Source organism: Amblyomma maculatum, chromosome 3 (assembly GCF_055883805.1).
Source record: "Amblyomma maculatum isolate TAMU_Amacu chromosome 3, ASM5588380v1, whole genome shotgun sequence".
NCBI lineage: Eukaryota > Metazoa > Arthropoda > Arachnida > Ixodida > Ixodidae > Amblyomma > Amblyomma maculatum.
In genome coordinates this window covers 172,162,115-172,188,918 of record NC_139346.1, presented here as the reverse complement: position 1 = coordinate 172,188,918, position 26,804 = coordinate 172,162,115, and the positions used below count along the sequence as shown (strand labels likewise).

At 43.8% G+C, this 26,804-nt stretch overlaps 1 protein-coding gene across 3 annotated transcripts; it reads left to right on the top strand.

Moving 5' to 3' along the window:
- The first annotated feature begins 217 nt into the window (after positions 1-217).
- On the top strand, positions 218-25,975 carry Zdhhc8 (zinc finger DHHC-type containing 8). 3 transcript variants are annotated; one of them, XM_084598663.1, is made up of 9 exons: positions 218-645; positions 3,292-3,413; positions 5,068-5,130; positions 6,238-6,395; positions 9,143-9,315; positions 9,576-9,678; positions 12,613-12,704; positions 14,047-14,194; positions 23,562-25,975. In XM_084598663.1, the coding sequence occupies exons 1-9, from the start codon at positions 554-556 to the stop codon at positions 24,369-24,371; spliced, it is 1,761 nt and encodes a 586-aa protein (XP_084454789.1). In that variant the 5' UTR covers positions 218-553; the 3' UTR covers positions 24,372-25,975. The 3 variants fall into 3 exon arrangements, with proteins under 3 accessions (XP_084454789.1, XP_084454786.1, XP_084454787.1); XM_084598660.1 differs by lacking the exon at positions 5,068-5,130 and having other exon boundaries at positions 220-645; positions 14,047-14,200; XM_084598661.1 differs by lacking the exon at positions 5,068-5,130 and having other exon boundaries at positions 222-645.
- The last annotated feature ends 829 nt before the right edge of the window (positions 25,976-26,804 follow it).

The window sequence follows — 26,804 nt, the reverse complement described above, 5'->3', positions numbered from 1 at the left end:
TTAAAAATTTCAGCAATTAGCAGTGATAAACCAACGCACTATTTGTCTAGTTGTACTCATTTATTATGAATGAACCAGCACGACTCGGCATTGCCACACATGTTTTGTTAATGTATTCTCCTATTAATGAACTGTGTTAGTAAAATATTGAGTACAGAATAAGGCTACTGTAAAGCGCCTGCAGGCACAAGCGACAGAGTAGCTTCTCTGTGCAGAATGCGCTTGTTACGCCATCCAGGCCTGGCCACAATGACGCGAGATTTCTGCCGGAGATGTGCGGAGATGGGAGTGGATGCGACAAATTTGTGGGGTAGTGGTACAGACGGTTTCGATGGTTTCATGTACGGCGGCTTTGCCCATCTCTAGTTATACTCAATGTGTCCGATCCTGAGGAGACTATCATGGTCGTTCTCCGGTGGAACTTCGAGGAGCTCCAACTCCAAGTGGACGCAAAGGGTCATCAGCCATGTTAACTTGAAGCTGCTCAGTGACAAGCGTTTAACCTATGATTGACTCGTAAAATTCCGATCGGGTGGCTAAACGGTCAACAAAAATGCCCAAATGCAAGTCGAAGACGAGGTTTCTGCCGGCGACGTGCGCGTGGACGCTGTTAATTACAGCGACAACGTTGTTTTTCGTGTTTCCGTAAGTATGCGATTCCCTGCTTTGCGTGTAGACTCATTAAGCCTAATTTCGATGTTTGTCACAATATTAAGTGTGTCAGGCGGGTAAGGAGCGGCCGGAAGGGCTGCGTTATGGGCGAGGTCGTTAGCATTCGCAGGGCGCGTGCACCCGCGACCCCATGTGTATCTGTGGCTTTCAGAGAGATCGGGCCCTTTGTGGTCTGTCGTCACAGCCCGCGGTTCTTCACAATGGTTGAAGCGAAATTTCGAGCTTCGCGACTCGTTTTATAAGGTATTAACCATCTATCCTGCTTTTTTCGCATTTCGTGGTTTTGCTTTGTTTTCACTTCAAACGCTATATATGCGCTTTCAGCCTGAGGCACGCGCGAACAAGTTGACAGCTCGAATCTCTGAAACGCTAGACACCCCAGATCGGTTCGCCCTTGCGATGTTTGAATGGTGTCGGATTGGCGATCGTTCCTCCTGCGCCGACGGTGTTCAGTTACAGGAATGGGGCGTTCGTCGAACGCGGTATCAGCGCCCTAGTACGCACTGATTCAATGTGAAGTCCCGTTTGGCGTGCCTGTTCTGTGGTGCAGTAAAAACAGCGTTGTAACAAGGAAGCACTATCTCTTCTTGCGTGCCTTATTCACGCGAGCAAAGTGCAGCTTACATTTTTACTGTGCCGTAACATTCTTGCTGCCCGTTGCAACTGTTAGTGTGAACTAACCGCACGGAACACCACTCAGATAACGGCACCTGTCATGCTTGAGGGACGCGGCTTCCCACAGCTTATTGCGCGAGAAATGACGCTGGCGCGCCGCATTTTTGTTCACGCAGATAAGTCGCTTGCAGTGTCTATTTAGTTGTTTCTGGCAGAGCAAGTGCCGCAGCATCATGCTTGCGATAAGATTTTTTCGGACCATTCCAAACTCATCAAATCGTGACAGGCCGCGAAGGACGTTCAAGGTATATGACGATTGTTTTGCCGTTATTCAAGAAGAAAGCCTGATCGAACAATGTAAGAGAACCGATTGTCTTTTGACAAAGGAAAACTTGGGCAGCGAAATGAATAAATGAAATGCTGAAAATTTTTGTTTTGTGCTGTGAGTGGAGTGTGTGGAAAGTTATTTTAGTGCTTCTGTTCAATTTGTTCTCACATGACACTTTAAGCTTGGTTTGCCTGCTTATAGTGTTTCCATAGCGTTTCTTTTAGGGCATTTCATGACCTTTCTCATAATGTTGTTAATTCAAAAGTATGCTTGCTTTTTTCTTTTTTTTTTCTTTTTTTTTTTTTTTTTTGAGGATGCAGGTGAGTGTAGTACTTTCTAAATGTCCACTGGTGCCCGCCGACCAACAGGTGCAGTAGAGAGAAAGAGGCAGTTCACAAAGGTTACATCGAAGAGTTCCTTCAGCCGTTTGGTTTGCCATTACAAACAGATGTTGTTCAGCTCTCAAGCTGATCTGCCAGCATTTGCAAACATTAGCCGTTTCCACCTGCGAGTCTGGTGGATTGGAGCGCTAGGTTTTCATTGCTTTAGCTGCATGTCCACTTTGGTGCTGCATGAATTGTATATTATTTGCCACCTTCAGCTCTGTGACTCCAAATTCAGCAAGGTCATTGTTCATAGCTCTCTGTGTGCCTGCTCACAAATTCATCTCAGTGAGCACCGTATTCATCTTTCAAGAGCAGCAACAAAAAATTGCCAACCATTCATGGTTAGAGTTAGAGCACCTTGCTCATAGTTTAGAAAAAAAAGAAGAGCAGACTTGTTACTTTTGAATGTGTAATAGTTCTTGGGATGGGCTTTTAACCAAGATTGTCTGGCCGATGCTTGAAATGTTGATGAAAAACTACATTTTGCTGTGTTTAGACGCATGGTCACTAATATAGTGCAACAGTGCTCTGCATTAGTGCCATAGGCAATGAGGCAGTGCAGCTCAAGGTTCCGAGCACGATTTTTCAGGGCTTAAAGGAATGGCTAGGACAAATTAAAGTTGCATTCTATTGATATGTTTCTGCTTTCAAATGACATCCTACTTGAAAACAGAGCATTTTGGAGCTAGAAAAAGGCCAGAAAATGAAATTTAGGTATTGTAGCCACCAGCCTGTTCCACATGCACACAGCAATGATTTCAGTACATTTCTTCTTGGAGGGTAAAGGTGACGGGGTTGGTTAGGCCAGTCCACACTTTTGTTCATGCCCAAAAAGTGTTCGCTGAGTTCTATTAGCAAGTCATGTTTCAACTTTAAAATTTGGTGGTAGAGGGGGAAGGTAGAATGTTCCAAATTTCAATTCAATGTTATCAGCAGATAATTTATATTTGGTGCCAAATTTATGTCATTATAGAACTTTGCAACGAGGGCCTCCTAGGCGTCGCCATATTGCTCGCTGGGCTGTTGTGTGCGCCTGACATCAACACGGAGGCGGCAACAGAACCGGTTCGCAACAGTCCAGAGAGGAGGCGTTTCGACAACCTCCTCACCCGATGCAAAGGTCTATAGCTGCAAAAAGCCAAACAGTGCTTTTGTACCGAGAGCAAAAATTGGTTGGAGCTGTCGCTTTAAAAACTTGCGAGTTTTAATGTGTGGATTACCACTGAGATAAAAACAGTGTCTTAATTGCTTTCTTTTTTTTTTTTTTTTCTTCTTCTTAATTTCTCGCAGCTGTCCGGAGCTGACCGGTCGCTACCACTACAGCATCCCTATTGTGCAGGGCTTTGTGACATTTTTTGTGCTTGTGAATTTCTCCCTGGCCACTTTTATGGATCCTGGCATCATCCCAAAAGGTGATTAGTGGGTCTTCACAGCACCTAGAACCATTCTTCATATTTCTTGTTTCAGGCTAGTGCACTCTGTTTGTATGAGAGCATGTCGTGCCATTATTTATGCTTGGGGGACAGAGTGCTGAGCGAGACAAATCACAGCAACTTGCTTTAAAAGGGGGTTCACATATGTTTCCTTTGAAGCAGCAGTTTCTGCTGTACTGAGTGTTTGTTCTCAAAACACCAGCTCATAGTTATACCTCACTTGTTAAATGTTTGACTAACGCCCAAGTCTTGACAGTGTTTTGACATATGTAGTGTTTTGTTTTGTCTACCATGTCATGGCAGTAGGCTGGTTCTGCGCACTTTGATGATATTTTTGTCTTCAAGATCCGCAAATTTAAACATCAGTGTAGATACCACTGCAGTCTTGGATTCAAGGTCGTGCCCAGATTTTGAAGCTTGCTGCCGAACATGGGGAGACATTAGCCCCCACGACTCTCCCTGGCTCTCTGCCAAGCGGTTCCCGGGAGAGCGGCGTCTTTAGGTCTGCTGTTTTAGTTTTTTTTCCCGAGCTTGAGAGTCTGGCAAGAGAAGCTCCACTGCCGTCATCGGATTTGTCACACAATGTAGAGGTGAAAAAGAAGCAGCTAGAAGTTATGACCTATAAGTTAGTTGTAGTCAAGTTGGGCTAGCTTTGTTCAGCTCTTCTGATCAGTATATCAATTGCAAGTTGTCAGTAAGCCATCAATTATGTATTGCTTTGTCAGTTTTGCAAATTTACTGATTGTAAGAATGTGTCTAGTGGCTTGTCACAGACACTGAACGTTCGCCGCATCTTAGGCTAGCTGTCATCTTGATATTATATAAACATTCCATTGCCCCCTTTTATTTTGCAGTTACTGGAAATTGTCCACTATGTAAAATATTATTACTTTACAGCAGAAGGAGAACTGGTGTGCTAACAGGGAGCATGGCACATTTCACATTTTCAGAACACTTGGTATTGCATGTGTATGTCTCATTCCTTTATTTTCACTCATAGACAGCTATCGCATGGTTGGTTTTACAAGTGTTGTTCATCCATTGCAAAATGCTTATATACACTTATGAATTTTATTGTAAAGGAAGAAAAGTAATATAAAATTTTTCTTGCTGCAATAATCTGTCCCTTTGGTTTGCATTTTTTTTTTATCTATATTGTGTGTGCATGTAATTCAACTTGAACTTTCCCTTCCACAAATATTTTGTTTTTTTTTTCTTTTTTTTTTTTTTTGTTCATAGATTGCTCACTTTTTTGGTGAATTCTTTTTGAAAGCTTCTCATAATATAGCACCAATGTTATATTCTCTAGGTGTTTTTACGCATTTGATACACCAGTGTCATTCTGCATGTGATATGGTGTTACTGACATATCAAATGAAGACATTGGCATAGCGTTATTAAAAAATATTGTCTCCTTGATAAAACAGCAGTGACAGCCTAAAATCATGGCAGGGAATTCAGGTAATCTGTAATCATTCGGTTTTCCCTTCTGTTTTTCTAGCCATAAACCAATTCATTAGGGTGGCTATAGATCCTGCTTTGTTTTTTTCGTTTGCCTGTGAGGTACCACTTATTAACTGCACGTTTATTGCTCTTGATCGCCTGTTTTCTTTCTGTTTTCTTTCTGTCGTAGAAGAGAAATGCACTCGCCAACGCTCATATGCTGTGAAAGTGATCGAGGATATTGCTCGTGAATGTGGGTCTCTCTTCACTTTGGATTTGTTTAACGGCTCATGTCCCGTCTCCTCGTCTGTCTCTGGTGGTGGTCATGTTCCCTTGTTGGCAGAAGTGTATAGCCATTCCAGGCGTACCATTGATTTAAAAAGTTGCAGTTTCACCACTTTCTAGAGCAGCACTTGGCACGCACACAATTTGAATTTCCTAAACAGCAGGTCTGGTGAGGAGTAATTTTTGCCTGATAAGGTCAAAGCTGTAGCCCGGATACCTATTACTGGTAATACAATTAAATGCTCTTCTTTTGATCTCTATTTGAAATGCTTTGCAGAGAGAGCAAAATGACTTCTCTTCAAGCATTGCAAAGTCTTGAGTTTTTTTTTTTTTTTTTTTACATCATTTACATGATACTGTAGACATGCAGGGTTTTTTTGCAGATGGTTGCATTCACCTTTAGTCATTCTGTGTCACTTTGTGGACCATTACTATCAAAGCTGAGGTGGGATTTTAGGTTGCCCTGCTATGCTTTCTGTGTGTTGTTTGTTTTTCATCACGTGTGTCTTGTCTTAATTTTATGCAGCCATGTATTTAAATGTCGCTGTTTTTTGAGAAGCATGACTGATTGTTTTACCACCCTGGCTTTAATATGTATATGTATATATATCTTACATAACCATTGGAATAGCCACAACTTACTTTTATAAAAGTGCCCGGACTACGTCTCGGGTCATTCTGAGGAAAAATGGTGTCCTCGTGACCCCTATGATAGAAAATTTAGTCGATTTAAATTGTAAGAAAAAAGGGGGAAAAAAATATGCCTTCGGTGCAACTAGGCATCATTCTGGACAGAAGAAAATACCGATCCTTGGGCACTCAGAATCGATGAATTTTAATGCAGCTCACGTCTGATGTCAACAAACTTAATATTCTTGGTCACATTGTGCCTAAAGAAAATAAGTGAATAGTTAAGTCCAGCTTATTATGTCTCTGAAGTTGACCAAGTTTACAAGCTTCATGACATTTTTTTTTCACATGCGTCTTTTAATTACTCTGAGAGCTACTCATAGAATCTAGTTCCTTTCCAGTTGAGAGCAAGCTATTGAATGTAGGGCCTTGTGTTCTTTTGCAGACAAGCCATACCACGAAAAGGACGATGATTTCCGGTTCCCGCTATACAAGAATGTGGAGATCAACGGCATCACAGTCCGCATGAAGTGGTGCACCACGTGCCAGTTCTACCGTCCGCCACGCTGCTCCCACTGCAGTGTGTGCAACAGCTGCATTGAGGTTTGGTGTTTTTCCTTTCCTGTTCATACATTGGGCTTGATGTGAATGTGTGGTAAAGAGAAAAGTGGGTATGTGCCTTCATAAAAGGAAAACCTGAAGCACTCACCTCGTCACCTTTGTTTTTTTTTCCCCCCCCATTTTATGAAATGTTTATTTTTAACTGGTTGAGTGTTTTTGGTCCGCAGAAACATTCACAATGTTTCTGAGGCATTATGTTAAGACGTTTTCGACGTTTCTTCTTGTGATTCCTTTGTGGCAGGTAGCCTTCTTGCAGAGAATGTATGTCGCCTTTGAATACAAGATAATGTAGTTGTGAGCATGTCCTGTTAAATAGGTTTTATACGAAGTAATGTGGAAATTTCTCGCCATTCCTTTCAAATGGTTCGTTAACAGCTGGGAGCAGAAATGCTGGTGAATCACAAAGCAGCAGCGCATCTTGTGGAACTTGCCCTTTCTAGGATGCTCTTTTGTGCTCTTTTGTTGAAAGGTTACAAGCCCAATGGGCAATGTGCTTATCCAAGCTAGTGATAAAGAAAGGAAAAGAGTGCAGTTAATAAAAGGAGCTTTGCAGTAATGGAAGAACATAGCATGCTTCTACAAGGCCAAAATCTCGGTATACTTCACATATAATTCATTCATTATTTCTTCCAAACCATACGAAATACACGAGTTATTGGACTCATGGCTGTTGGCTAGTCTGAGATCAGTCTCAGTTGGTTGCCGAGCTCCTTTGCAATGATGATAAAGAATGGTGCCTGATGGGAAGTAGAAATCTCTCAGCCTTGTGAGATATCTGTTATACTGGTTTCTGTGGCATAGACGCCACTAGACGACAAAATTTTGCTGTTGACAGAGCATTCATGCAAGGCACATTTGAAGAATTCTATACGAATCCTGTGACCAGTGATGTTTTCTGATTTTGTTGTAGGAGTCAAGGACATTTATTTTTATTTATTCAACATACCCCTAAAGGCCCTCATTCGAGGGTATTACATAGGAGAGGGTCTGTGTAAAAAACAACATGTAACAGGAACATTGTTAAAAAGCAAATGAACAATAAACAGGCTAAATATAACATGGGAAAATAATTAAGCATCGGAGGATAAAGAAACAGGCTATAGAAAGCAATAGAATACAAAGTATAGGTTTAAGAAAACAATAAGGCATAACAGAAATGAAACATACTACAACGTGTACGTATGGCCAAAAAAAGTACATTTCAAATGTCAACGTCGCTGCGGATGAGATCGTGAAATGTGGAGGTGCTGTATTCAGTGGCTATGTGGGCTGGTAGATCGTTCCGCTCTATGATAGTGCGTGGTATGAATGACTTCGCAAATGCATATGAATGACACGCGATGCGCTTAACTTTGTGCGGATGGTCGAGCCGTGGAAAGAAGGCTGATGGTGATCGGAAAAAATCGTGGTGGAGCAATGTATGGTGACACAGTTTATGGAAAAGTGCTAGCCATGATATTTTGCGGCACATGATGCGACTTTTGATTTTGCGGCACATGATGCGACTTTTGTGGTGCTATTAGAGTTTATGTGCATGCTTGGCACCTGAAAAGTAGAAATGGTGCTTCTGTGCAGCAACTGCACTTTGCTATCGAGCAGCTCACAGCCTTTTTATGTGTGTGTGTGTGTGTGTGTGTGTGTGTGTGTGTGTGTGTGTGTGTGTGTGTGTGTGTGCGCGCGCGCGCGTGCGTGCGTGCGCGCGCGTGTGTGTGTGTGTGTGTGTGTGTGTGTGTGTGTGTGTGTGTGTGTGTGTGTGCAGTGAGGTCGCATTTATTTGGCAGTTGGCTCACAGTATGACGAACGTTAAACTGCAGGGTTTCTTTTTCTGAATTGCAGACTTTGTTAAAACAAGATGCCATAATTTTTTATGGTGCTGCAGGGTTATCCTAATATCCTAATACGGTTGAAAAGTGCACAGGATATCCTTTCTGTAAACCGAGACTTGTGTAATCTTAAGCTCCACTTTGTCAGGCCAAAATATTACAACACGGCTTTGAGGCGTTGTTCGGCGCGGAGTGTGTACAGCGGGGCGCCCGAACACCTCGGAAAAGCTCGTTTTAAAGGCCGACCAGGTGGGCAGGTCGGGTTCGTGGTTGCGAAACCATAAATTGGCCACATCTGTCAGGTAGAAGAGGACGTTAGCCAACTTAGTGTTATCATCCCACTTGTTGTATGCGCTTACATGTTCATATGAGGATAGCCAGTCATCCGCATCCTGGTCATCTGCGCCACTGAAAAAGTTGGGGTCACGTTGGCGAAGCCCACCAGAGCACAGGATGTTAGGCGGAGCGGTGGGAGCAGTCGAGCGTGGTGTAGCGGTCTGGCTTGCTGCCTCAGTCATAGCGGATGGCGGAGCGAGTGTGCGACTGCGAAGCTCCAGCGTGAGAGGAGGGAACGAAGAGCAGCCTCCACCAAATGTAAGAGTATGTTCAGTCTGAGGTCGGTGTTCTGGTCGAGCGTTTAACTAGCGCGTCAGACTCTTGCGTCTTCTTCTTTGTCAGCCGTCTTTTTCGTAGCACGCGCCTTTTCGACATACGCTTGTCGTCTTTGTCACCGTCCACAGTCACTGAGCATTGGTGTGACACTACAGTGCCATTATGTACAGAATGATAACGCTTTTGTTTAGCCCGGCAGCACTGCTTCTATGCCTGTTGTGAAAAAGGTTGTGCTCTTGACTCTGGACGCCTTTTCTTTTTTCCTCCCTTCTCGGCCGCCACCCACCGTTACAGACGTTTGACCACCACTGCCCCTGGGTGAATAACTGCATAGGGCGGCGCAACTACCGCTACTTCTTCCTCTTCCTGATTTTTCTCAGCACCCACATGATTTCCATCTTTGCCCTGTGTCTCGTGTACATCCTGGACAACCGCCAGCGCCTCAACAGTCACCACAGCATCATCACGTATCCTTTTGCTGACACACTGTGCTTTACACTGAGCATCCACTACCTCTGGCAAGGTTGACACTCGATGAAATGAAAAAGGAATACTATATAGCACTGTACTCTCTTTGAAGGTATGCCTTCACTTCTGTATTTGCTCCTCATCCTCATTGTTGTTTAGAGATGTGGGATGGCACTATGCTTCTGCGACACAACACAAACAAAGCGGTTGGTGCACACGCGTATGAGAACTTTCCTTGACTTCAGCTTTGCACCACCAGAATGGCGATCATAGTGATCTGCACCATACTCTTCATCCCCATCTTGGGCCTTACGGGGTTTCACATAGTTCTAGTCTCCCGAGGTCGAACCACAAACGAGCAGGTGAGTGCTACTAAACACTCGTACTTCAGCAAAAATTGCAGTTCCAAGATCAACAGTTTAGAACTGTTGCGGTGCTGTTCTGTTTTGAGTTTGACTATATGCACTGTTTGAGATTATACATCGCTGGGCTAGTTGGTTCAGCACTCTTGATAGTTGTTACTGCGCACAAAGATGCAGGCATACGGAAAAAAAAAGTTGGTGTGCACACATTATGTGCACACAGCAATGTGCGTGTCTCCGTGTCCTCTATGTACAAGTTGCCCTAGAAAATTATGGTTAGTCAATGATCTGCCCTTTCCATTTCTATATCATTGTCGATGCTGGCATTGGTCAGTTGGCACAAGAGACGATAAAGCTAAATTCATTTGTGGCTTCTGCCATGAGATGGCGAAATTGATAATTACACTCTGTAGATTCAACATTTGCAGACTGAACCTGCAACTCCTCGTTGCCTACCCCAAATTCGAGAAATATTGTTCTTTGGTAGTACTGTGACTTTAGTGAATGGTGTCTGCATTCAAATAATCCTTGTGCATTGATGGCTGTTGCTAACCATTTTAATATGTGCGCACTGACCAACAGGACACTACCTCCCTACCTGGAAGAAATGATATTCAAAAGCGTGCCTTCAAGTCAGAAAGACACACCCCAGTCAATCCTGGATATAACGTCAAACTCTCAGATTATCTCCTTGAAATTTTCGTGCAAAAGCATGACAGTATTGTTAGCGTTTACCAGACTCCTGTCGGGCAGAACATTCGATATATCAAACTACATGCTGTGCGCCTGCAAGCCACGCTTCTCCTAATGGCGCTTCCACGATCACTCTCCACTTACGGAGCCAATTGTCGACTGAGTGTCCCTGGCCACCTGCTGGCAGCGCTAATTCTATAAAACTGCGGGTTGAGGTGAGCAGAAAGTGCACTTGAAAGGGACCTTCGACCTGGCATTCTTTGTTTTCAACATGACATTGCTGTCATGCGGGACAAGGCAGCATTCGGTGCACCAGTTGTCGTGCATTAACTAAAGCCAGCCTAGCTGACCGAAGACTTGCGGTGGCTCTCGTATGGTTTGGTTTGCAGCTTAAAGCAATGCAGAAAACAAATGTACCTTAATCTTTATTGAGTTATTTTATATTTTAGTTATTTTATTTTGAGTTATAGTGTGCGAGGAGCAGAATCGGAAGGACGCAAGGTGCACATACACCTCGCGGCTCGCCGCATCCATGGTGGGAAGCATGTCACTGGAGGAAGCATGCAGCTAGCGTGGGTGCATAATATTCATATACGCTTCTGATTTACAGTGAAGGTCATCTGCAGGCATGTTTTATAAATCAAATTAACTGTTTCACGATCCGCTTTGAGTTCGACATATCTGGAATCAAGTGTATACTATTCTGTGTAGGGGTATCCAAATATTGAAATTTTTGAATACAAATTGAATATGTAGCAAATATCTCATCGGTGATGAAAAAAATGACAATTTAAGGATAAGAAAACAATGTTAATTCTTGTTTATTTCAGAATGGTATTTGTAAGTAAAGTAAACTAGAATTGCAAAGAAATGTATACCCTGCTGAAATATCCGATATTAATTTCATACATTCTGTAACCGGTCTTTTGTACGGGATGAACCTGCATGAAACCGAGTGGAGCTTTCATATTCCTGCTGATTAGAGTAAACTTTCATTAATTTAGCTTTCGAGGGTCCAGAAAAAAATGGATGAATTAACCGAAAGCTCAAATTATCAGATGGGCCTGAAGAAAACTGGCGAAAACTGTTTGCATCTCAGTAATTTTATCTGATTAACACCTACATTTGAGATGAAACTCAAGGGAGACCGACAGTTTTTTATTTATTTATTTATTTTCCGGTTTCATGAAATGGCACACTGTCTGGAAGGTCCCTCTTCACAAAACAGCCCCGTCACGTTTTGAGGATGCTTCACTGCATAGTCCACGCAGTCGGGCATTGTGGTGAAGCAAGCAGTGTGGTGAAATAATGGTGAACTCTAAAAATTTAGGTGTATTCAGTAATTTTCCAATATTCTGGAAGTTTTTGGTGGCACTTTCTTGAATATGAATCAAATAACAAGCATATTTGATTCGTGTTAGAAATTTCAATTATTTGCAAACCCCTAACTCTATTTAAATGTTTACCAAAGAAGTTGCAGTGAACATTTTTTTCACTTAACCACGGACCAGCTGCTTAACCATGCAACAGTGTTGAAAGCAAGTCAATTTTCTTTTCCAAAGGTGTTTGTTCGGTCCTTTCTGTCACCCGTGGACTAATTTCAGCACTAGCGTGTACTGAACGTAGTGGAGCTTGGGAGGAGACTTTGACTGTGATTCAGGAGTGAACAGAGAGCAGATGGGATTTTTTGACTTGAAGTGCATTGTGTTGCCGTACTGACAGCGAGCATCGGTCACTACAAGCAGAACATTGCTTTGGGAATCGATGGTTGCATCTGTAACAGCACGATTGCTGCTGTCATCGGTGTGGCTCACAGAAGCGGCAGGGTGGTGGATCACCTCTTGCCTCATTTGCGACGCTAATGCCGAGAGCGTTTGGTTCCCTCTCGGTGTTTTTAGTTGTTACGGACCACACTTTCGCCTGCCAGTAGCAAGTTTCACTCTGTCAAAGCTGCCGCCTTGCTCACATTGTAGAATTTATCGCTGACATTCACATAACAGGAGCAGCGAATTCCTTCACTGATGCTCTTTCTCGGCTTACACTACGAGTCTCTTTTAACACGTCCCTAACAGCCATCGATTTCGCCGCTTTTGCGACGGCGTAAGGAAGTGACATGGGTGATCTAGTTACAATATGCAGTGTGGTTGAATGCAGTTACGTTCATCACATTTGGTGTTACGTGTGGTACTGTGGCCTTGTAAGTGCCACTCACTTTCTCCTGGTTGTTTTCCCTTTATCCAGGTCACAGGAAAGTTCCGAGGGGGCTACAACCCTTTCTCAAGAGGCTGTTGGAACAATATATGCTATACTATATGTGGGCCTCAATACCCGAGGTGAGCCATCTGAATTTCGATTTAAAGTCATTTACTAGCTTTGAGCGTGGCATTTCTCGAAAATCAACCTAGATGGAATTCATTCATCATGGGTTGATGCAGGAAATTCAAAAAGTGCTTGTGTTCTGCTTGCCTAATGTTCGGCTAAAAACGTGGATTCGGTGCCACTTTTCTAGAAGCAAACCTCTAGGAAGCGCGCTAATTTTTATACGAGCCTAGTACCAAACATACACTTGTGTTAAGCTAAAAGATGTGGGAGAGCGCTTATTAACTCTGCATATCGGCAAGCCCTGCATAGCAGCCGTGATTCTTCAGCAGAGTCCAAAGGTCTAGCACTAGCCGTGTCAGATAGGAAGTGTTCGCTATCCTTCACTCCTTGCGTGGATAAATTAATGTTTAGGAACTCGCAAAAACGGTGGAACGATATTTTGTCTTTGACAGTTTTAGGAAACTGTTGCTTTGTACAGCCTGCTTTGGATGTCGCAATCAGGCGTGTTACCATTGAAACTGAAGTAACTGTAACGTGTGTACCATAGTTACATGCTCACCTGGGGAGAGCTTTGAAAAAGAAATGCTTGTGAGGCTTTGGTGCTGTGACCTCAGTTAGTTACGTTTGTACATAGAGTTGTTCTGTACAGGGGGCAGCCTTGCCCCTTTTTCCTCTGCCTATCATTTCTATAGAGGCAGACACGAACTGTGTGCAATATAGTTTTATAGTGGCGTGTATCTGAGAAACGGGAAGCAAACTTGTGCATAAACTGAAACAAAGCAGCACTCCAGGTGTGATAGGTATAACACCAAAACTAGCTGAAGCAGGCTATTGCATTTGAACACAGAGACATTGCTTCAGCTATCTGTCAGTAGAACTCCTCTATAGTAAAGTTACTTGGACTGGCAAAAATGTTTACTATATCGGTTGCTGGTGCTGTCATGGTCCTGAAGGCGCTGCCCGGTAATTATTTGGCCGCTTACTAAAAATGCCTTAGTGGTTCATAAAAGAAACACTCAGAAATACCTTCCATTCTTTTCTTATCATCTCTTTATACGATTCTTTTTCCATTTATCAGATTTTATGTTATCACGTTTTCCCCCCAGCTGCTCATTGAAAGCCATTTTCTTAACTTTTTGGGTTCCTTTGTTGCTGACCTTGTGGAATTGTGACCAGGGCACCAGATGTGCTGTCGATTTGGTCGGTAGAGTGTACTTGCCAAAACAGCAACAAGTTTGGTGTTCATGATACTGCAGCATAAATTTAGCCATTGGCTTATTGCTGCAGTGGTGATTCTTTCGAAGTCTGCTCAGCTTTCCTGAAGAGCAGCGTTTCGTTTTTCTCCTGATGCAGTTATGCCAGTCATCGCAAGAAAGCCAAGAAGACGGTAGCCACTCCTCCCTGCTCCAATCTTCTCAAGAAGAATGACAACCAGGTGAAGATTTACACGGACAACAATGCCACCAACATGCGCAGCCCCATGGGCAATGCATACAACAAGGTGAAGGTCTGACTTCCCCATTGGTTTTCCTTCCGTGTCTGTTCGTTGTTGTGGCTTCAGAGGTGCACGCATATGCTCCTTGAGTTGATCCTCGTGGTCCGTGTTTTGGCGTTCTTCTAGGACTTTGCTCAGTTATTGGCAGCGCATTAAATGAGGTGTGAATGTACTGGTTGAAGCTACAAGAGGCACCGTCCATTTATTGGAAAATATGTCACATGTCATGTCATTTAACGTGGTGCTGCTGGTTGATCTAGAGTCCAGTGTACGTGTAGATCCTGGAAACATTTACATTAAGGTGAAAGCTTTTATATTTATAGGCTCACGGGTGTATGCAGAAAGTGTCCGTCCGCAGAGGGTATCGCACCGTTGCTGTCAAACAATGATTTGATTTATGACTAAAAGGATAGCTGTATGAGATAGAGGGTGAAAAAATGTCTCTATGTGCAAAATTTCGTTGATATGGAATAATTAGTGAATTTTTTCATTGATGCAGGTGCGCAAGCACAGCTTTCCTATTCCTTGCTCTTTTGGTCTGATGCGGGCATATGGGCATGCGTCTCCAAGGCTCTCTCTCTCTCCCCCCTCCCCCCTTCCTTCCACACACACACACACACACACACACACCACTAGATACGGAAAGCTATCTGAGGCCCCGTCTGTGAAAAATTACTGTCACGTGCTCCTTTGATGATGTACCATTCTCATTGGGTTTATGGGGAAGCTGCTTAGCATAGTGGCTGTTCAGCAACAAGTGAGCTTTCTCTGGCGAGTTGGGTGGAATGGAAGAATATTGTGTTCTATTGTTTCTTGACTGCCATGTGTGAGAACTCTTAGATTTGCACATACGACATAAATTTGCTGAGCCCTCCTGTTTTTCGGTTTGCTTGGCCTTCTAGAAAAGATTTTTAATATATTCAGCAGCACCAATCAATATTCTGTTGGCTGTTTGATTACACGACAGAACGTCAACAAGCAAATGATTCCAGTAGCTTTGCGTGTGTGTATGTATGTGTGTGGTGAATGAATATCTGTTTGGTTGTTAATAGCAGATACGGGGCACTAGGTTCCATCTTTGTGGCTGCATGCCTCAGTCTGTCTGTGTTGATAATTAGTCTTTTGGAGAATGACTTGATGTAGAGTAATGGATCGTTATGGATTGTTGCAGTGGCATTGGATACATGTATAGTGTTTTACACTGAAAATTCCAGCACTTTAACCTGTTACGTACGTGTGTGTGTGTCTTTCTTCTGTTTTCTCGTTATTTTCTCAAGAATCGTTTTGTGTATGACTAGCTTCTCTGAACAGATAGGCAGGTGATTTGTTTTTCAGTCTTTTTGTTATTCATGCCTTTGTATGCAAATCTGTCTATTTTTGGCAAGGATGAAGCTGCAGGTAATTCAGTAGTGGCGGCATTATTGGTCTTGTGTAGTGCTTACAGGCACTGTCAGCTACTACCAGGTGAGCTGCTGTGGTTAGAGATAACTCCTGCACAATGCTGGCCATCCTTGTTTTGAAGCCACAAACCAGTCGGCAGATACACTAAAATTCTGTTTATTTGATATAGGTCAGTTCGAAATTTGTCAATTTGTAGCATTTTTATACTCCCGTAATTTTTTTATTGTGAATTTTAGAGTAATTCGAGCCTATGGCTTCTGGCTGAGTTAATTCTGATATGTGGAGCACCTTGTGGGAACACCCCAGTTCGGCTAATAGTGCAGCGTCTTACAACTGACACACGTGCCCTCAATAAGCAACCCGACATATGGACACTGTGTTTCATAAGCTGCCGCTCAGACAGTGGTAACACCCGACTCGCTGCGGGGCATGATAACGTCACGATGACTAGAGCAATTCTGCACATGCATTGCAGAGCTGTGCCACGTGCCTAACCACAAATCTGACCTTGGCTGCTGCCCTGGCTAAAAATGAGAGCGCGTAAAAAAGCGCTGGCAAACAGCGAAGAGCTTTGCCAGTACAGAGCTTTGTTGAGAAAGGATGCATGACCGTATTCCGCAAATGTAGGAGCTGGCGTGACCAAAATTCTAGTGAGCTCCCGCTCTAGCAAGAGGCACTAATTGCTAAGCTTCATACAGTGGTAATGTTTCTGAAGTCTTTCACATGGTTGAACAGTGTCGCACTTTCCTTTTTCTTTTTTCTTTTTCGTGGTCAGATATTTTGCAAGCCCACTTGATTATATAGCTCTTGCATTCTAGTGGCCCTTGAATAAATGAGGTTCTAATATATACAGCTGGCTGCTGAGGAAAAGCCTGATTTTTAGACTCAGTTTCGTGACGTTTCCTCTTACTGTCGCTTTTGCTTGCAACCCCTTATCCTGTTATTGGAGTCCTCTTATACGACTCTCTAGTATTAAAAGTCGTTGACAAGCATTGCAAAGCTGAATGTGGAAGGTTGATTTCTTTTCGTGCTGGTAGGTAGTTGTTAAAACACCAGTAGAAGGGGGCACTTTACACTAGTTAAAAGACAAAAACTGTGGGTATACTTAAGACCTTTAACTCTCTACAACAAGAATTATTAAGTTCTGTGCATTAAGAATGGAGGATTCTTGAAATTCCTTAGGAGGCAGGCATTAAATAGTGCTTCAGAATGCAGCTTGCATTATATTCTCAATACGACCTTCGCCATTAGGCTGCAAAGTTGATAGGAAAAGCCAACATTTTATTGACCTATATGTCAAATGTACAGTGTGCAGGTGCAAATTAGAAGGTGAATACAGATATAGAAAGAAGGTGGTGTGCTTTGTTGAGAAAAAGAAAGCTCCAGAGTTAATTAGTTTGTGGGGTTTTAATGTTCCAACATCTCAAAATTGAGATGGAACTTCCTGGAAATTTTGAGTGGCTTGAGAAATGTTTTTCCAAATTTCATCCCCCCAAAAAATGGAAACTTCTAAAAAGAAAACATGACAAAAACAGGAATTGGTTTGGTTTTGCTTATGGGGTTTGACGTCTTAAAGCAGCTCAGGCTATACGAGACACCGTAGTGGAAGGCTACGGAAATTTCGACCGCCTGGGATTCTCAAACATGCACCGACATCGCGCAGCACACGGGCACATTGCTTTTCGCCTCCATCGAAAAGCGGCCGCCGAGGCCGGAATTTGATCCGGCATCCCTGGGCACAGAAGTCAAGCGCCCTAACCACTGCACCATCATGGCGGGGCGCACTCGAGTTGAGCTGAGGAGGGAAAGCAAAGAAGGGCAAATGGACGCAGTAACGATGCCATGGCGGTTACACAATTGGTGCGCAATAAAGCATCAGAGATTTAGCTTCACTCAGTTGTGGCATGTGCATCTGAAGTTTGCCTGTTAAATAATATTGGTGCATCTGCTGCTTTCATATTTTAGCATGCCTTTCACATTTTCTTGGTAGGCCTTTGGCTATTGTTGGCCTGAACTTGTCAGATTTTATTTCAATCGTAGTGATATATTTTTTTCAGCTTAGCGCGGCCAGTAGCCACGTCTTACCCACGTGACGCTGTGACGTCACACCCCACGTGGGCTGGCAGGAGTTGCCAACTCGGGTCTCTCGTTTCACATGGGACGGTTATGTCAGAATCAGCCTGCTAGGACCCTGGCATTCACATTACCCCTATAGGCCACTAAGTCACATTCATATGGCTTGGTTAAAGCGGGGCCTTATATGTTGGCTGGGGAAGAAGAAGATGAAGAAGAACGCTCGGTCACCCGCAGTTAATGCTTTCACTCAATATTTGGTTCAGCATCGTTGAACCCTTGTAAATTGTTTTTAAATTTATCGACTTCTCAAGCACTTTCATGCGTTGTACTCGTGCAGATATAGTAAAAATAATTTTTTCATCATAAAATCATTTTTTTTATCGTATTGTTGCTCCTACTGATGTCTGTAACAGCAATAACATCAAAAGAGAGAATGTGGCTGATAAGACATGATTGCGCGAAAAATGCTTCTATCTGTGATTTCTTCCTGAATTGCGGAAGACTTGGGGCCTTGGCTATGCATAGAGAAGGGAACCAAACCACCTCTGATACAACTCCCCAGCCAAGTTACAGTTGATAGGTTTTCGATGACAACGGTGTCATCGAAAACCTATCAACTGTAACTTGGCTACAAATTTTTGGGCGAAGCAAATTTTTCGAATGCTCCATCCTTAGTATGCTGTGTAAAGCAGGCAGAGATTAGAGAGTTTTGAAAAGTGGCTCACTGCTGTCGATATACAAACGGGTGGACCGTGACCGCACCCTCAAGCACTAAGTTCTTGCTCTCTGTACACCACCAGTGGCACTCTACGCACTGCGAGCTTTGAACAGTTGCGCTTGGCCATAAATACTAAATCCCTTCACCTGATGACGAATCTACGTAAAGGGGTTACCAGTAGTTTTGCATACAGACTGTTTGGAGGATATTTTTGAGTGTCCCATGAGATTTATATCATAGCAGTTCTACTTACAGCCTTACACGGCCTCTGGTGCTGACATGAATAGCCTAACTAATGCAGTCTCCTACTTTTTTTTAACTGCTCTATCCCCTCCATCATGATGTCGTAGTGAAGCCAGCAATCTGGACATAGTCTTAGAAATCATGGCAGTGCTCCTGAAGGCATTCGTCAAAGGGAAGCAGTGGCGAGCATTGAAGTCTAGACAAGTGGTGGAAGGGAAATGTGCATTCATCTGTCTGCTTCTATTATGCATCGAGGAAGCACCATTTTGGGGTAGTTGTGCTTGTTTTGCACCCTGCAGTTTTTTAGGTGTTTCTCATGGTTGCCGAAGAAGGGTCCCTAGGCTCCTTTGAGAAAGCAGATATGACAGGGGAGATGGGGGGGTTGGTACTTTGTGATGGCCCAGCATGGTCAACTCGAAAACGTTCTGGAACTTTGTGACAGAAATTGTCAAACTGTAACAACCCATCAGAGAGCCCAGTATCATCGTCTTACATTACAGAGCTTTGCAGAAATTTTCCAGCTTTTTGTAGCTGGTACAGGATCCATATTCTTTTGTAGTGATGGAGATGACAGTAGTGCTATTCGTTGTTGTAATTGCGTTTTGCTATTTCTAAGGACAGTGCAGTTAGGTTAAGGTTAGAACTGGGTGGGAAAAGAAAAAAAACTGCACTCACAATTGGGGGCATAATTCGAGATGCAACTGCAGTTTTTTCCTTTTTTTTTTCTAAGCACAAGCGCACCGTAATAAACTAACTGCTTCCATCTATCGAAAGCAGCATAAACTATGTGCAAGTAAATCTTGCTTCAGTTATTTGCTTTTAGATGATGATAACATATACAGCTTCTGGCAAGACTCTCTCGTGCACGGCTTGGACACTCAAAAGCAGCGCAAGTTCTCTGGCCCTCATATTGCTTCAATAAAAAACACGAGCAAAAAAAAAAGATGTACTTTGAGATGTCATGAGCATCGTGGCTTCCACTGAAGTAAGAATTGAATTCCATTTGTCTTGTGCGACGAACTGTTGCATTCCTTGTCCACAAAAAGAGAAAAGTTGCCCAGCGCTCTGTTGGAAAGTATTAAAAAGTCTCCATAGTTGAGGAGGAAAAAAAAAAGAAAGCAAGGCTGATCTCTAAAGCAAAGCTGAGCTAACGTATGTTGCATTTTTCTCACACACACTTCCCTTTTTTTCTCTCCTTCATGAGCTCTGGCTTGCTGACATTTTTTGTCTCTCTTTCTCTTTCTCCTTCCTCTCTTTTTTAAGATATATAATGTCACGCCTGTCTGATTGGACACTTTTCCTCCAGGTCAGAATTTGTCATAGATGCCATTGCTTTTTCTTTTTGTTATCTCTCTCTGCGTGTGGCATTTCACTTAGTCTAATATGTACTGCATTTATCTCATCTTTTTTTTTTTCTTTTTCCTGCATTGCTGGAAGCCTTGGTAGTTTTTTTCACCTCTCTTGCCTGGTGCCTAACAGTTGCTTAGGCTGTGTACTCCTGCCCTTCATTTTGTTTTGCTTTTTAACCTGTTCATATACATCTAGGCCATGCTTGGTGTGCTTGGCTTGTAGTTGTGACTTGCATTGAAGTAGGCCCAGGTTTCTCAGATCATTGGTGCAGTATGAGTACTTCTTTGTGATCATCGATTATCTCGCTGGTGTGTGCTGTGAGGCGAGTGCAAGGTTGCTGCGCTGGCACTTTGGAGGCCTGGGAAGCTCACAGATGCTGTAAACCTTCGTACATATTTTTAGCCTTTAGTTGTTGACAGAGCTGCACCTAATAAGCAGTCCTAATGTTTTCTTATGGACCATCAGCTTTGTGGACTGGCACAACATTGCTGGCATCTTCGGTTGCTGATGAAACTGGTGATGTGTAGCTTTGAAGATTGTACCGCAGCCTCCATTCCTTTTTTTTTTTTTCTTTTGTTGCTGCTTTGACGCGCATTGTTTTTCAACCATCCATCTTCATTGAAATCAAACCTTCAGGAAACTCTACTTGCTTTATCGCAAGGTCAATATTTCATGTGCCTGTCAGGTTATGGTGATTTCATGTCACTCGTTAGTTGTCAAAATAGCTTCACGGTGCTGCAAGCGAGCTGTTCCGGAGAAATGATTAGAACCATTGTAGCTCGATTCTTTCTGGACTATATATGGGCTGGGGCCCATTTACCCAACATAAGACGGTTGCGATTACTGATCTCGAGCCGGGCATCCTGAAGAGTGAAGTTGAATGGGCCTTAGCCAGCCTTGCTAAGAACAAAGCTAGCGGAATTGATGGCATTCTAGCTGAGTTGCTTCAAAACCTCAACCATGACGCTGTTAACATTCTGCATACATTATGTCAGAAGATTTGGACAACCCTGCAGTGGCCACAGGATTGGAGGAGGTCAGTTTACATCCTCATTCCAAAGAAAGGCAGTGCCAAAGATTGTTCCAACTACTGCACGATCGCGCTTATTTCGCATGCTAGCAAGGTGATGTTGAAAATCCTCCAAGGTAGGCTGCAGCAGTATGTGGATCCGGAGCTTCCGGACGTGCAAGCTAGGTTTCGCTAGGGCAGAGGAACTAGGGACCAAATTGCCAACCTTTGCTGGATCATGGAAAAAGCAAGAGAGTTCCAGAAACCCATCTACTTCTACTTTATTGATTATGCGAAAGCGTTTGACTGCGTAGATCACAGCAGATTGTGGCAAGCTCTCCAAGAGATTGGAGTTCCAGTTCACCTCATCTGTCTCCTCAGGAACCTGTATGAAGGGCTAGAGGCCACAGTCAGAACTGGGCATGGTCTTACTGATTGGTTTCCGATCGAGAAAGGAGTGAGGCAAGGCTGCATACTGTCGCCCTGCCTATTTAACCTATATGCAGAGTGCATCATGAGGAAGGCCGGTCTGGACGAGTCTTCAGCTGGAGTGAAGATTGCTGGAAAACGTATCAACAACCTTAGATATGCAGATGATACCACTTTAATGGCAGAAAGTGAAGTGGAACTCAAGAGACTTCTGATGCGTGTACAAGAAGAGAGTGAGAAGTTTGGGCTTAAACTGAACATTAAAAAGACAAAGATAATGGCGTCTTGCCCTATCAAGTCCTGGAGCATCAATGGACAAGAAGTGGAAGCTGTGACAGATTTTCTCTTCTTGGGCTCCAAGATTACCTCGGAAGGAGACTGCAGCCATGAAATTAGGAGATGCCTGCTTCTGGGAAAGAGAGCAATGGTTAGCCTTGACCACCTAGTAAAGAGCAGAGACATTAGTCTGCCAGCCAAGATCCGTATAACTCGTGCTATGGTCTTTCCAGTTGTGATGTATGGATGCGAGAGTTGGACTGTGAAAAAGGCTGACCGCCGAAGAATTGACGCGTTTGAATTGTGGTGCTGGTGAAGACTCTTGAGAGTTCCTTGGACTGCCAGAAGGTCAAATCAGTCAATATTGTCGACCATAAACCCTGACTGCTCATTGGAGGGTCAAATTCTAAAGTTAAAGCTCAGCTACTTTGGTCATCTGATGAGAAGAGAGGAGTCGCTGGAGAAAGATATGATGTTGGGAAAGGTTGAGGGTCGCCGGAGAAGGGGTAGGCAGCGAACGCGATGGGTAGATGGCATCCTCGAGGCACTGCAGATGAAGTTACGTGATGTTAGGAAGATAGTGAGAGACCGGAAAGCATGGCGTGACATGGTCCATAAGGTCACGAAGAGTCGGACACGACTGAACGACTGAACTGAACTGGGGCCCTATATCAGCCTATGTATTAAAGGGGTAGTGAAGGCTCGAGTGCAAATGTAATTATGCTGTTTCATGTACGCATCACTTTCCGGTACCTTATGAGCAGAGTTATATGAACATATATTGACTTCATGAAGTGTTGTCGTTAAATTGCATAAGTGTGCGTTTGCCTAGTGAATAGATCGGTTTTTCCATGTTCTCTGTGCATGTGCATGACACGTGCAGTGGCCACGATGCCTGTAGTTGTCGCAGGTTTACCACTGGCACTAAGCATGAGGCAACCTGTAGACTAGTGCTAGTTATTAATCTAGCTACATTCTAGTTTTTAACAAGTTTCGCCCATCGTGAGTTTGACGTTTTTCCAAACACGTTCAGTGGTAACGCTGTAAAGGGAAGATTGCGAGCTTGAAAATGAACGCTAAGAATTTTTGACATGCTACCTTTTGGCAATGAGCAGAAAGCAGCAAACCTGATAGCGTGATGGAAGAATTTCTTTAGTTAAAAAGTCAGCTAGGAACCTGTTCATAGTTCCAGATAGTGACTTTATCTGGGAACAAATTGCACCTCAAAAATTTGGGTTCGGAAGCAACTGTCTGCATTACCACAATTTTCCTTTACATTCACGACTTCTTCCAAGCATAGTTTTTGTGCGGCATCTGCTTAGAACTGAGACTGCTCACATCCTTGGTAGCAGGAATGGTGTGCGAAATTAGTTTATTTGCTGCTTGTATGCTTGTGTACATGCGTGTGTATGTGCATGATTGTTAGTGGCATGAGCAGTAATGCATTGTGTCTTTATCTTGTGGCGTGCAGTTCTTTAACTAATGGCGTGCAGTTCTTTAACCGTACTCCATAAGCGAGCGTTATGTTTTCAGCTGATTATGGTTGCTGAATTTTTGCTCACTGCAAAATGTGTGCTCATTTATCCACTGTATCATACCAATCAAGTGTCGTTAGAATATTCACCCTGATTGTCTTAGTGATTACCGATAGAATAACGTGCTCAATGTCATTAATATATTGTCAGGGGTCTAAACTTTGTTTGTATGAAAAAAATCATTTGGCGATAGGTTTTTATTAATTCTGGTACCGGTAGAACTGTGTTGTTTTTTTTGTTATCAATCTAACTGATTATTTTCTGCCATTAGCTTTCTTGTTACATTTGACTGGATTTAAGCATTGTACAGAGGCTCTCTTCTCCCTCGCCTTGCAGATGTCACAGGGCTTGATGGAGCCATCTGACATAGACACTTTCGAGGCAACACAGTCTCGTGACTGTGAGCCTTCACCGCCGCAGCCGCTGCACCATGGCTCCAAGACCAACTTCTTCAGCCCAACGGGAAGTGGCTTTCTGCCCGGAGATACATCCCAGCACCCAGTTCCTCCGAGCAGCCTGGGAGGTGCAGCAGGGGCTCCGTCAAACAGCATCCCACTGCAGCCTCTGCGCTGGCCTCAGAGCCCGTGCCGTACGCCACCTCGCAGCCTGACCAGTCCCACGGTTGGCTCGCCGCTGCGCCGCCCGCCGTTGCCATCGCCCGGATCGGCACCACGGCGGCTGGGTGGCGGGACAAGCCCCTCGGGCCGCCGGTTCGTCTCAGAGAGTGAACTGGACCAGGCCAATGGCAACTATCCGCCGTGCGCCCCACCACCTGACCTCTCCGCCAATCGGACACTGCTCGGCTGGGAGGTGAGGCAGCAGCAGCTGCAACAGCCTCCTCGGCCTGGGTCGCGCGGAGATGTCAGGGTCACGCCGACTCCGAGCGGTGGCGTGTCTACGGCACGTCGACTGAGCGGTGGGGGCACCCCTCCGCAGGGCAAGGGCTCGGTGCTGGAAGGAGCTTATCCAGGGCGGGCTGCTCCACGCCGGCCGATGTCGTTCGTGAAGGCATTGGAGATGACAGACTCTTTAGAGAAGGGCCCTGGTGGAGTGCGGTCTCAGCGTAATGCCACTGCCGACGGTGCAGTGCCCGTGTCTGGTGAACGGCGCTCCGTGTATGACATGAACTATGAGATTTCAGTGTAGCTGGTCAGCTTTGTGGTGGTGCGTGTCAGCTTGAACACGGGCACAGTGTTGAAACAGGTCGTGTTCTCCGTCAAGGTGTTGCAGACCGAGTGGATGAAACCAAGTCCTTGTTGCTTTGGCGTTGTGCCAGGTGTTTGTTCTAAGTCTATGTGTTCAGGCCATTTCCATGCTGGCATACTCACAAAACCCTTCGTGCCATCGGCAGATGTTGCATTAAACTCGTGAGCGTATTGTCCCTGCTCCAAAGACGCTAACTCACAGTTAGGGACTGTGTTAAAGGAAAAAAGAAAAAAGAAAGAAACAAAGGGCATAAAAAGAACTGCCAGGGTTTGGCCCGTTACGAGCAAAGTTTGTGCACAGGGAACCTGGTCCCTTGAATGATGTTGGTTGGCTCTGGTGTTTTCGTGACTGTATGAAACAGTGGGCTGTTATGTACATTCAGTGCAGCTGTAGACACATGCTTGTTTTGTTGATTGGTAACCCATGTTTCTTGTTTTCTGTGTTCGCTAAGGCATCTGTAGAGAGAGTCAGCATTGGTGTGCCATGACTGCTGCGTTATTATTGTCATAGTGCTGCCTCACTTCTTGCTGTCTCTTGTAACCTCAGAAATCAATTATCCCTTTCTTCTTTTTTTCTGCCTTCCTCTTTACAGAAATTGTGTGTTATTTATTGACGTTGAGACTTTCTTTCTCAAAATGCAGAGCTAAGCAAGCCACTTCTGTCCTTATAGCTTTCTGCATGGGCTCTCAAGCGTACAGCTAAGCTAAGTAAAAGTGTACAGCTGAGGCTTCTCCGAGTGGAACAAGCAGGTTATCTTGTTCAGTGGACACGTTTTCCAATGCTTGTGTGGGCCATTTTAAGATGCTCACTTCTTCATGGCTGTATTTAAATTGTAACAGTGTACATATGTGTGAATATGTCATGGGTCTTTCAGGCCTTCTCCATGCACCACCACACAGACTGCAGTGTGTGCCGCAGCCCTGCCATTTTTGTTTTCTTGGGTCATATGAAGAGGTGGCATACATAACAAAAGGAAGGCTTCTGGGATTCATCCCTGGCCTGTGGTCTATATAGTATTATTGTTTATTTGTCAAAGTGCCAATTCGAAGGGGCAATGTTCAAAAAATGTTCTTGCACTGTACCCATGGAGAGGACATTTGGCACATTAGTGAGCAGTTCGTCGGGCCCAAGTAACGTTCCTTTGGGAGTGTTGTTTCTCTGCTGTTTCCTTTGTGTACACTACTAATTTCTTTTTGTCTGTGTATTTTGCAGTTATAATGTGCACAGATCTTTCTTTTAATTGTTGGCTTGCCTTTAGAAATAGTTTTCTTATGCACTCTACACAGAACTGTTCCGTACATTTGAAAATATAACGATCATCATCACACACTGGGTGCAGTGAGTTCGATTGCAGTTGACGACACTCATACTTAAAAAAGAAGTTAGATTTATACATACTGGCAGTGCCCCTTGCTGGCAGGGTTTTTTTTTTTTTTTTACATACAGTGTGTTTGCGCATGCTGACTGGCTGCTGACATTTTAGAGGTTAATGACCTAGCATCATTTTTATCTGGCTTGTTGAATAAATGGAATCAGCTGACTGATGCGAACTGTGTGAGCGTGTGTTTTGCAGTGGTGGGAATCTGTGGCTCAAATGGTTAGGGCTAGCTGAAAAGGGAGCAGCGAGTGTGCAGGTGATTGTGGCCCATGTACATACAGGCAGTTACAAGCAGAGCATTTGTCAAAGATCACACCTTGTTTTTATCCCATGCACGTTTGGGGGCATGTTTTCAGTCAGATGCATTCAAGGATGGAAAAAAGAGTATTCTTTAACAATTGGATTTGTGATTGCTGCAGTGCAATTAAAAATGGCTTTGAAATAAAGCTTGCAAGAAGAGCTCATCTTGTGTGAGTGGCATTTTATGCATTTTTGAGTTTGGTTTGCCGAGCCTCAGAAGTATAGCTTAGGGGACACTAGAGGAAAAAGTAAAAGCATACATGACATAAATTGGTTTCCCAAGCCTCGGAAGCATAGCTTAGGGGACACTAGAGGAAAAAGTAAAAGCATACATAACTGAGAAATTACTATGTTATGTAGCTGGTACAAATGGTTATGGTGTAATTGAAACACTGGTGTAATGACAGAAAAGAAATTCATAAACTTGCTCAGTGTTATGCATTCGAGCTACAGTGGCAGGCTGCTGTAGTTGGGTTTTAACAAGGCAAATACATAAGTACAAGAGAGTTCTAGTGGCCTTGCAGAACCTAGAATGTCCGGGAAATTTTGCACGCCTGAAGAAATCTATGGAAATTTTAAGGAATAGCATAAAAATGTTAGCCAAGTCAGGAAAAAGTGTGGACATAAATTAGCATTATGTGGTGCAAATATTTGACTGTACAGCGTGTGCACAAACTGCGGACCGACCATTGGGT

What these genes read in the sequence shown, in the direction of transcription:
- Zdhhc8 (XM_084598663.1), top strand. Translation starts at nt 554, where the DNA reads ATGCCCAAATGCAAGTCGAAGACGAGGTTTCTGCCGGCGACGTGCGCG. An exon ending in TGTGCAACAGCTGCATTGAG is followed by an intron (nt 6,396 to 9,142) that starts GTTTGGTGTTTT and finishes CCACCGTTACAG; the next exon opens with ACGTTTGACCACCACTGCCC. An exon ending in TGGGCAATGCATACAACAAG is followed by an intron (nt 14,195 to 23,561) that starts GTGAAGGTCTGA and finishes CTCGCCTTGCAG; the next exon opens with ATGTCACAGGGCTTGATGGA.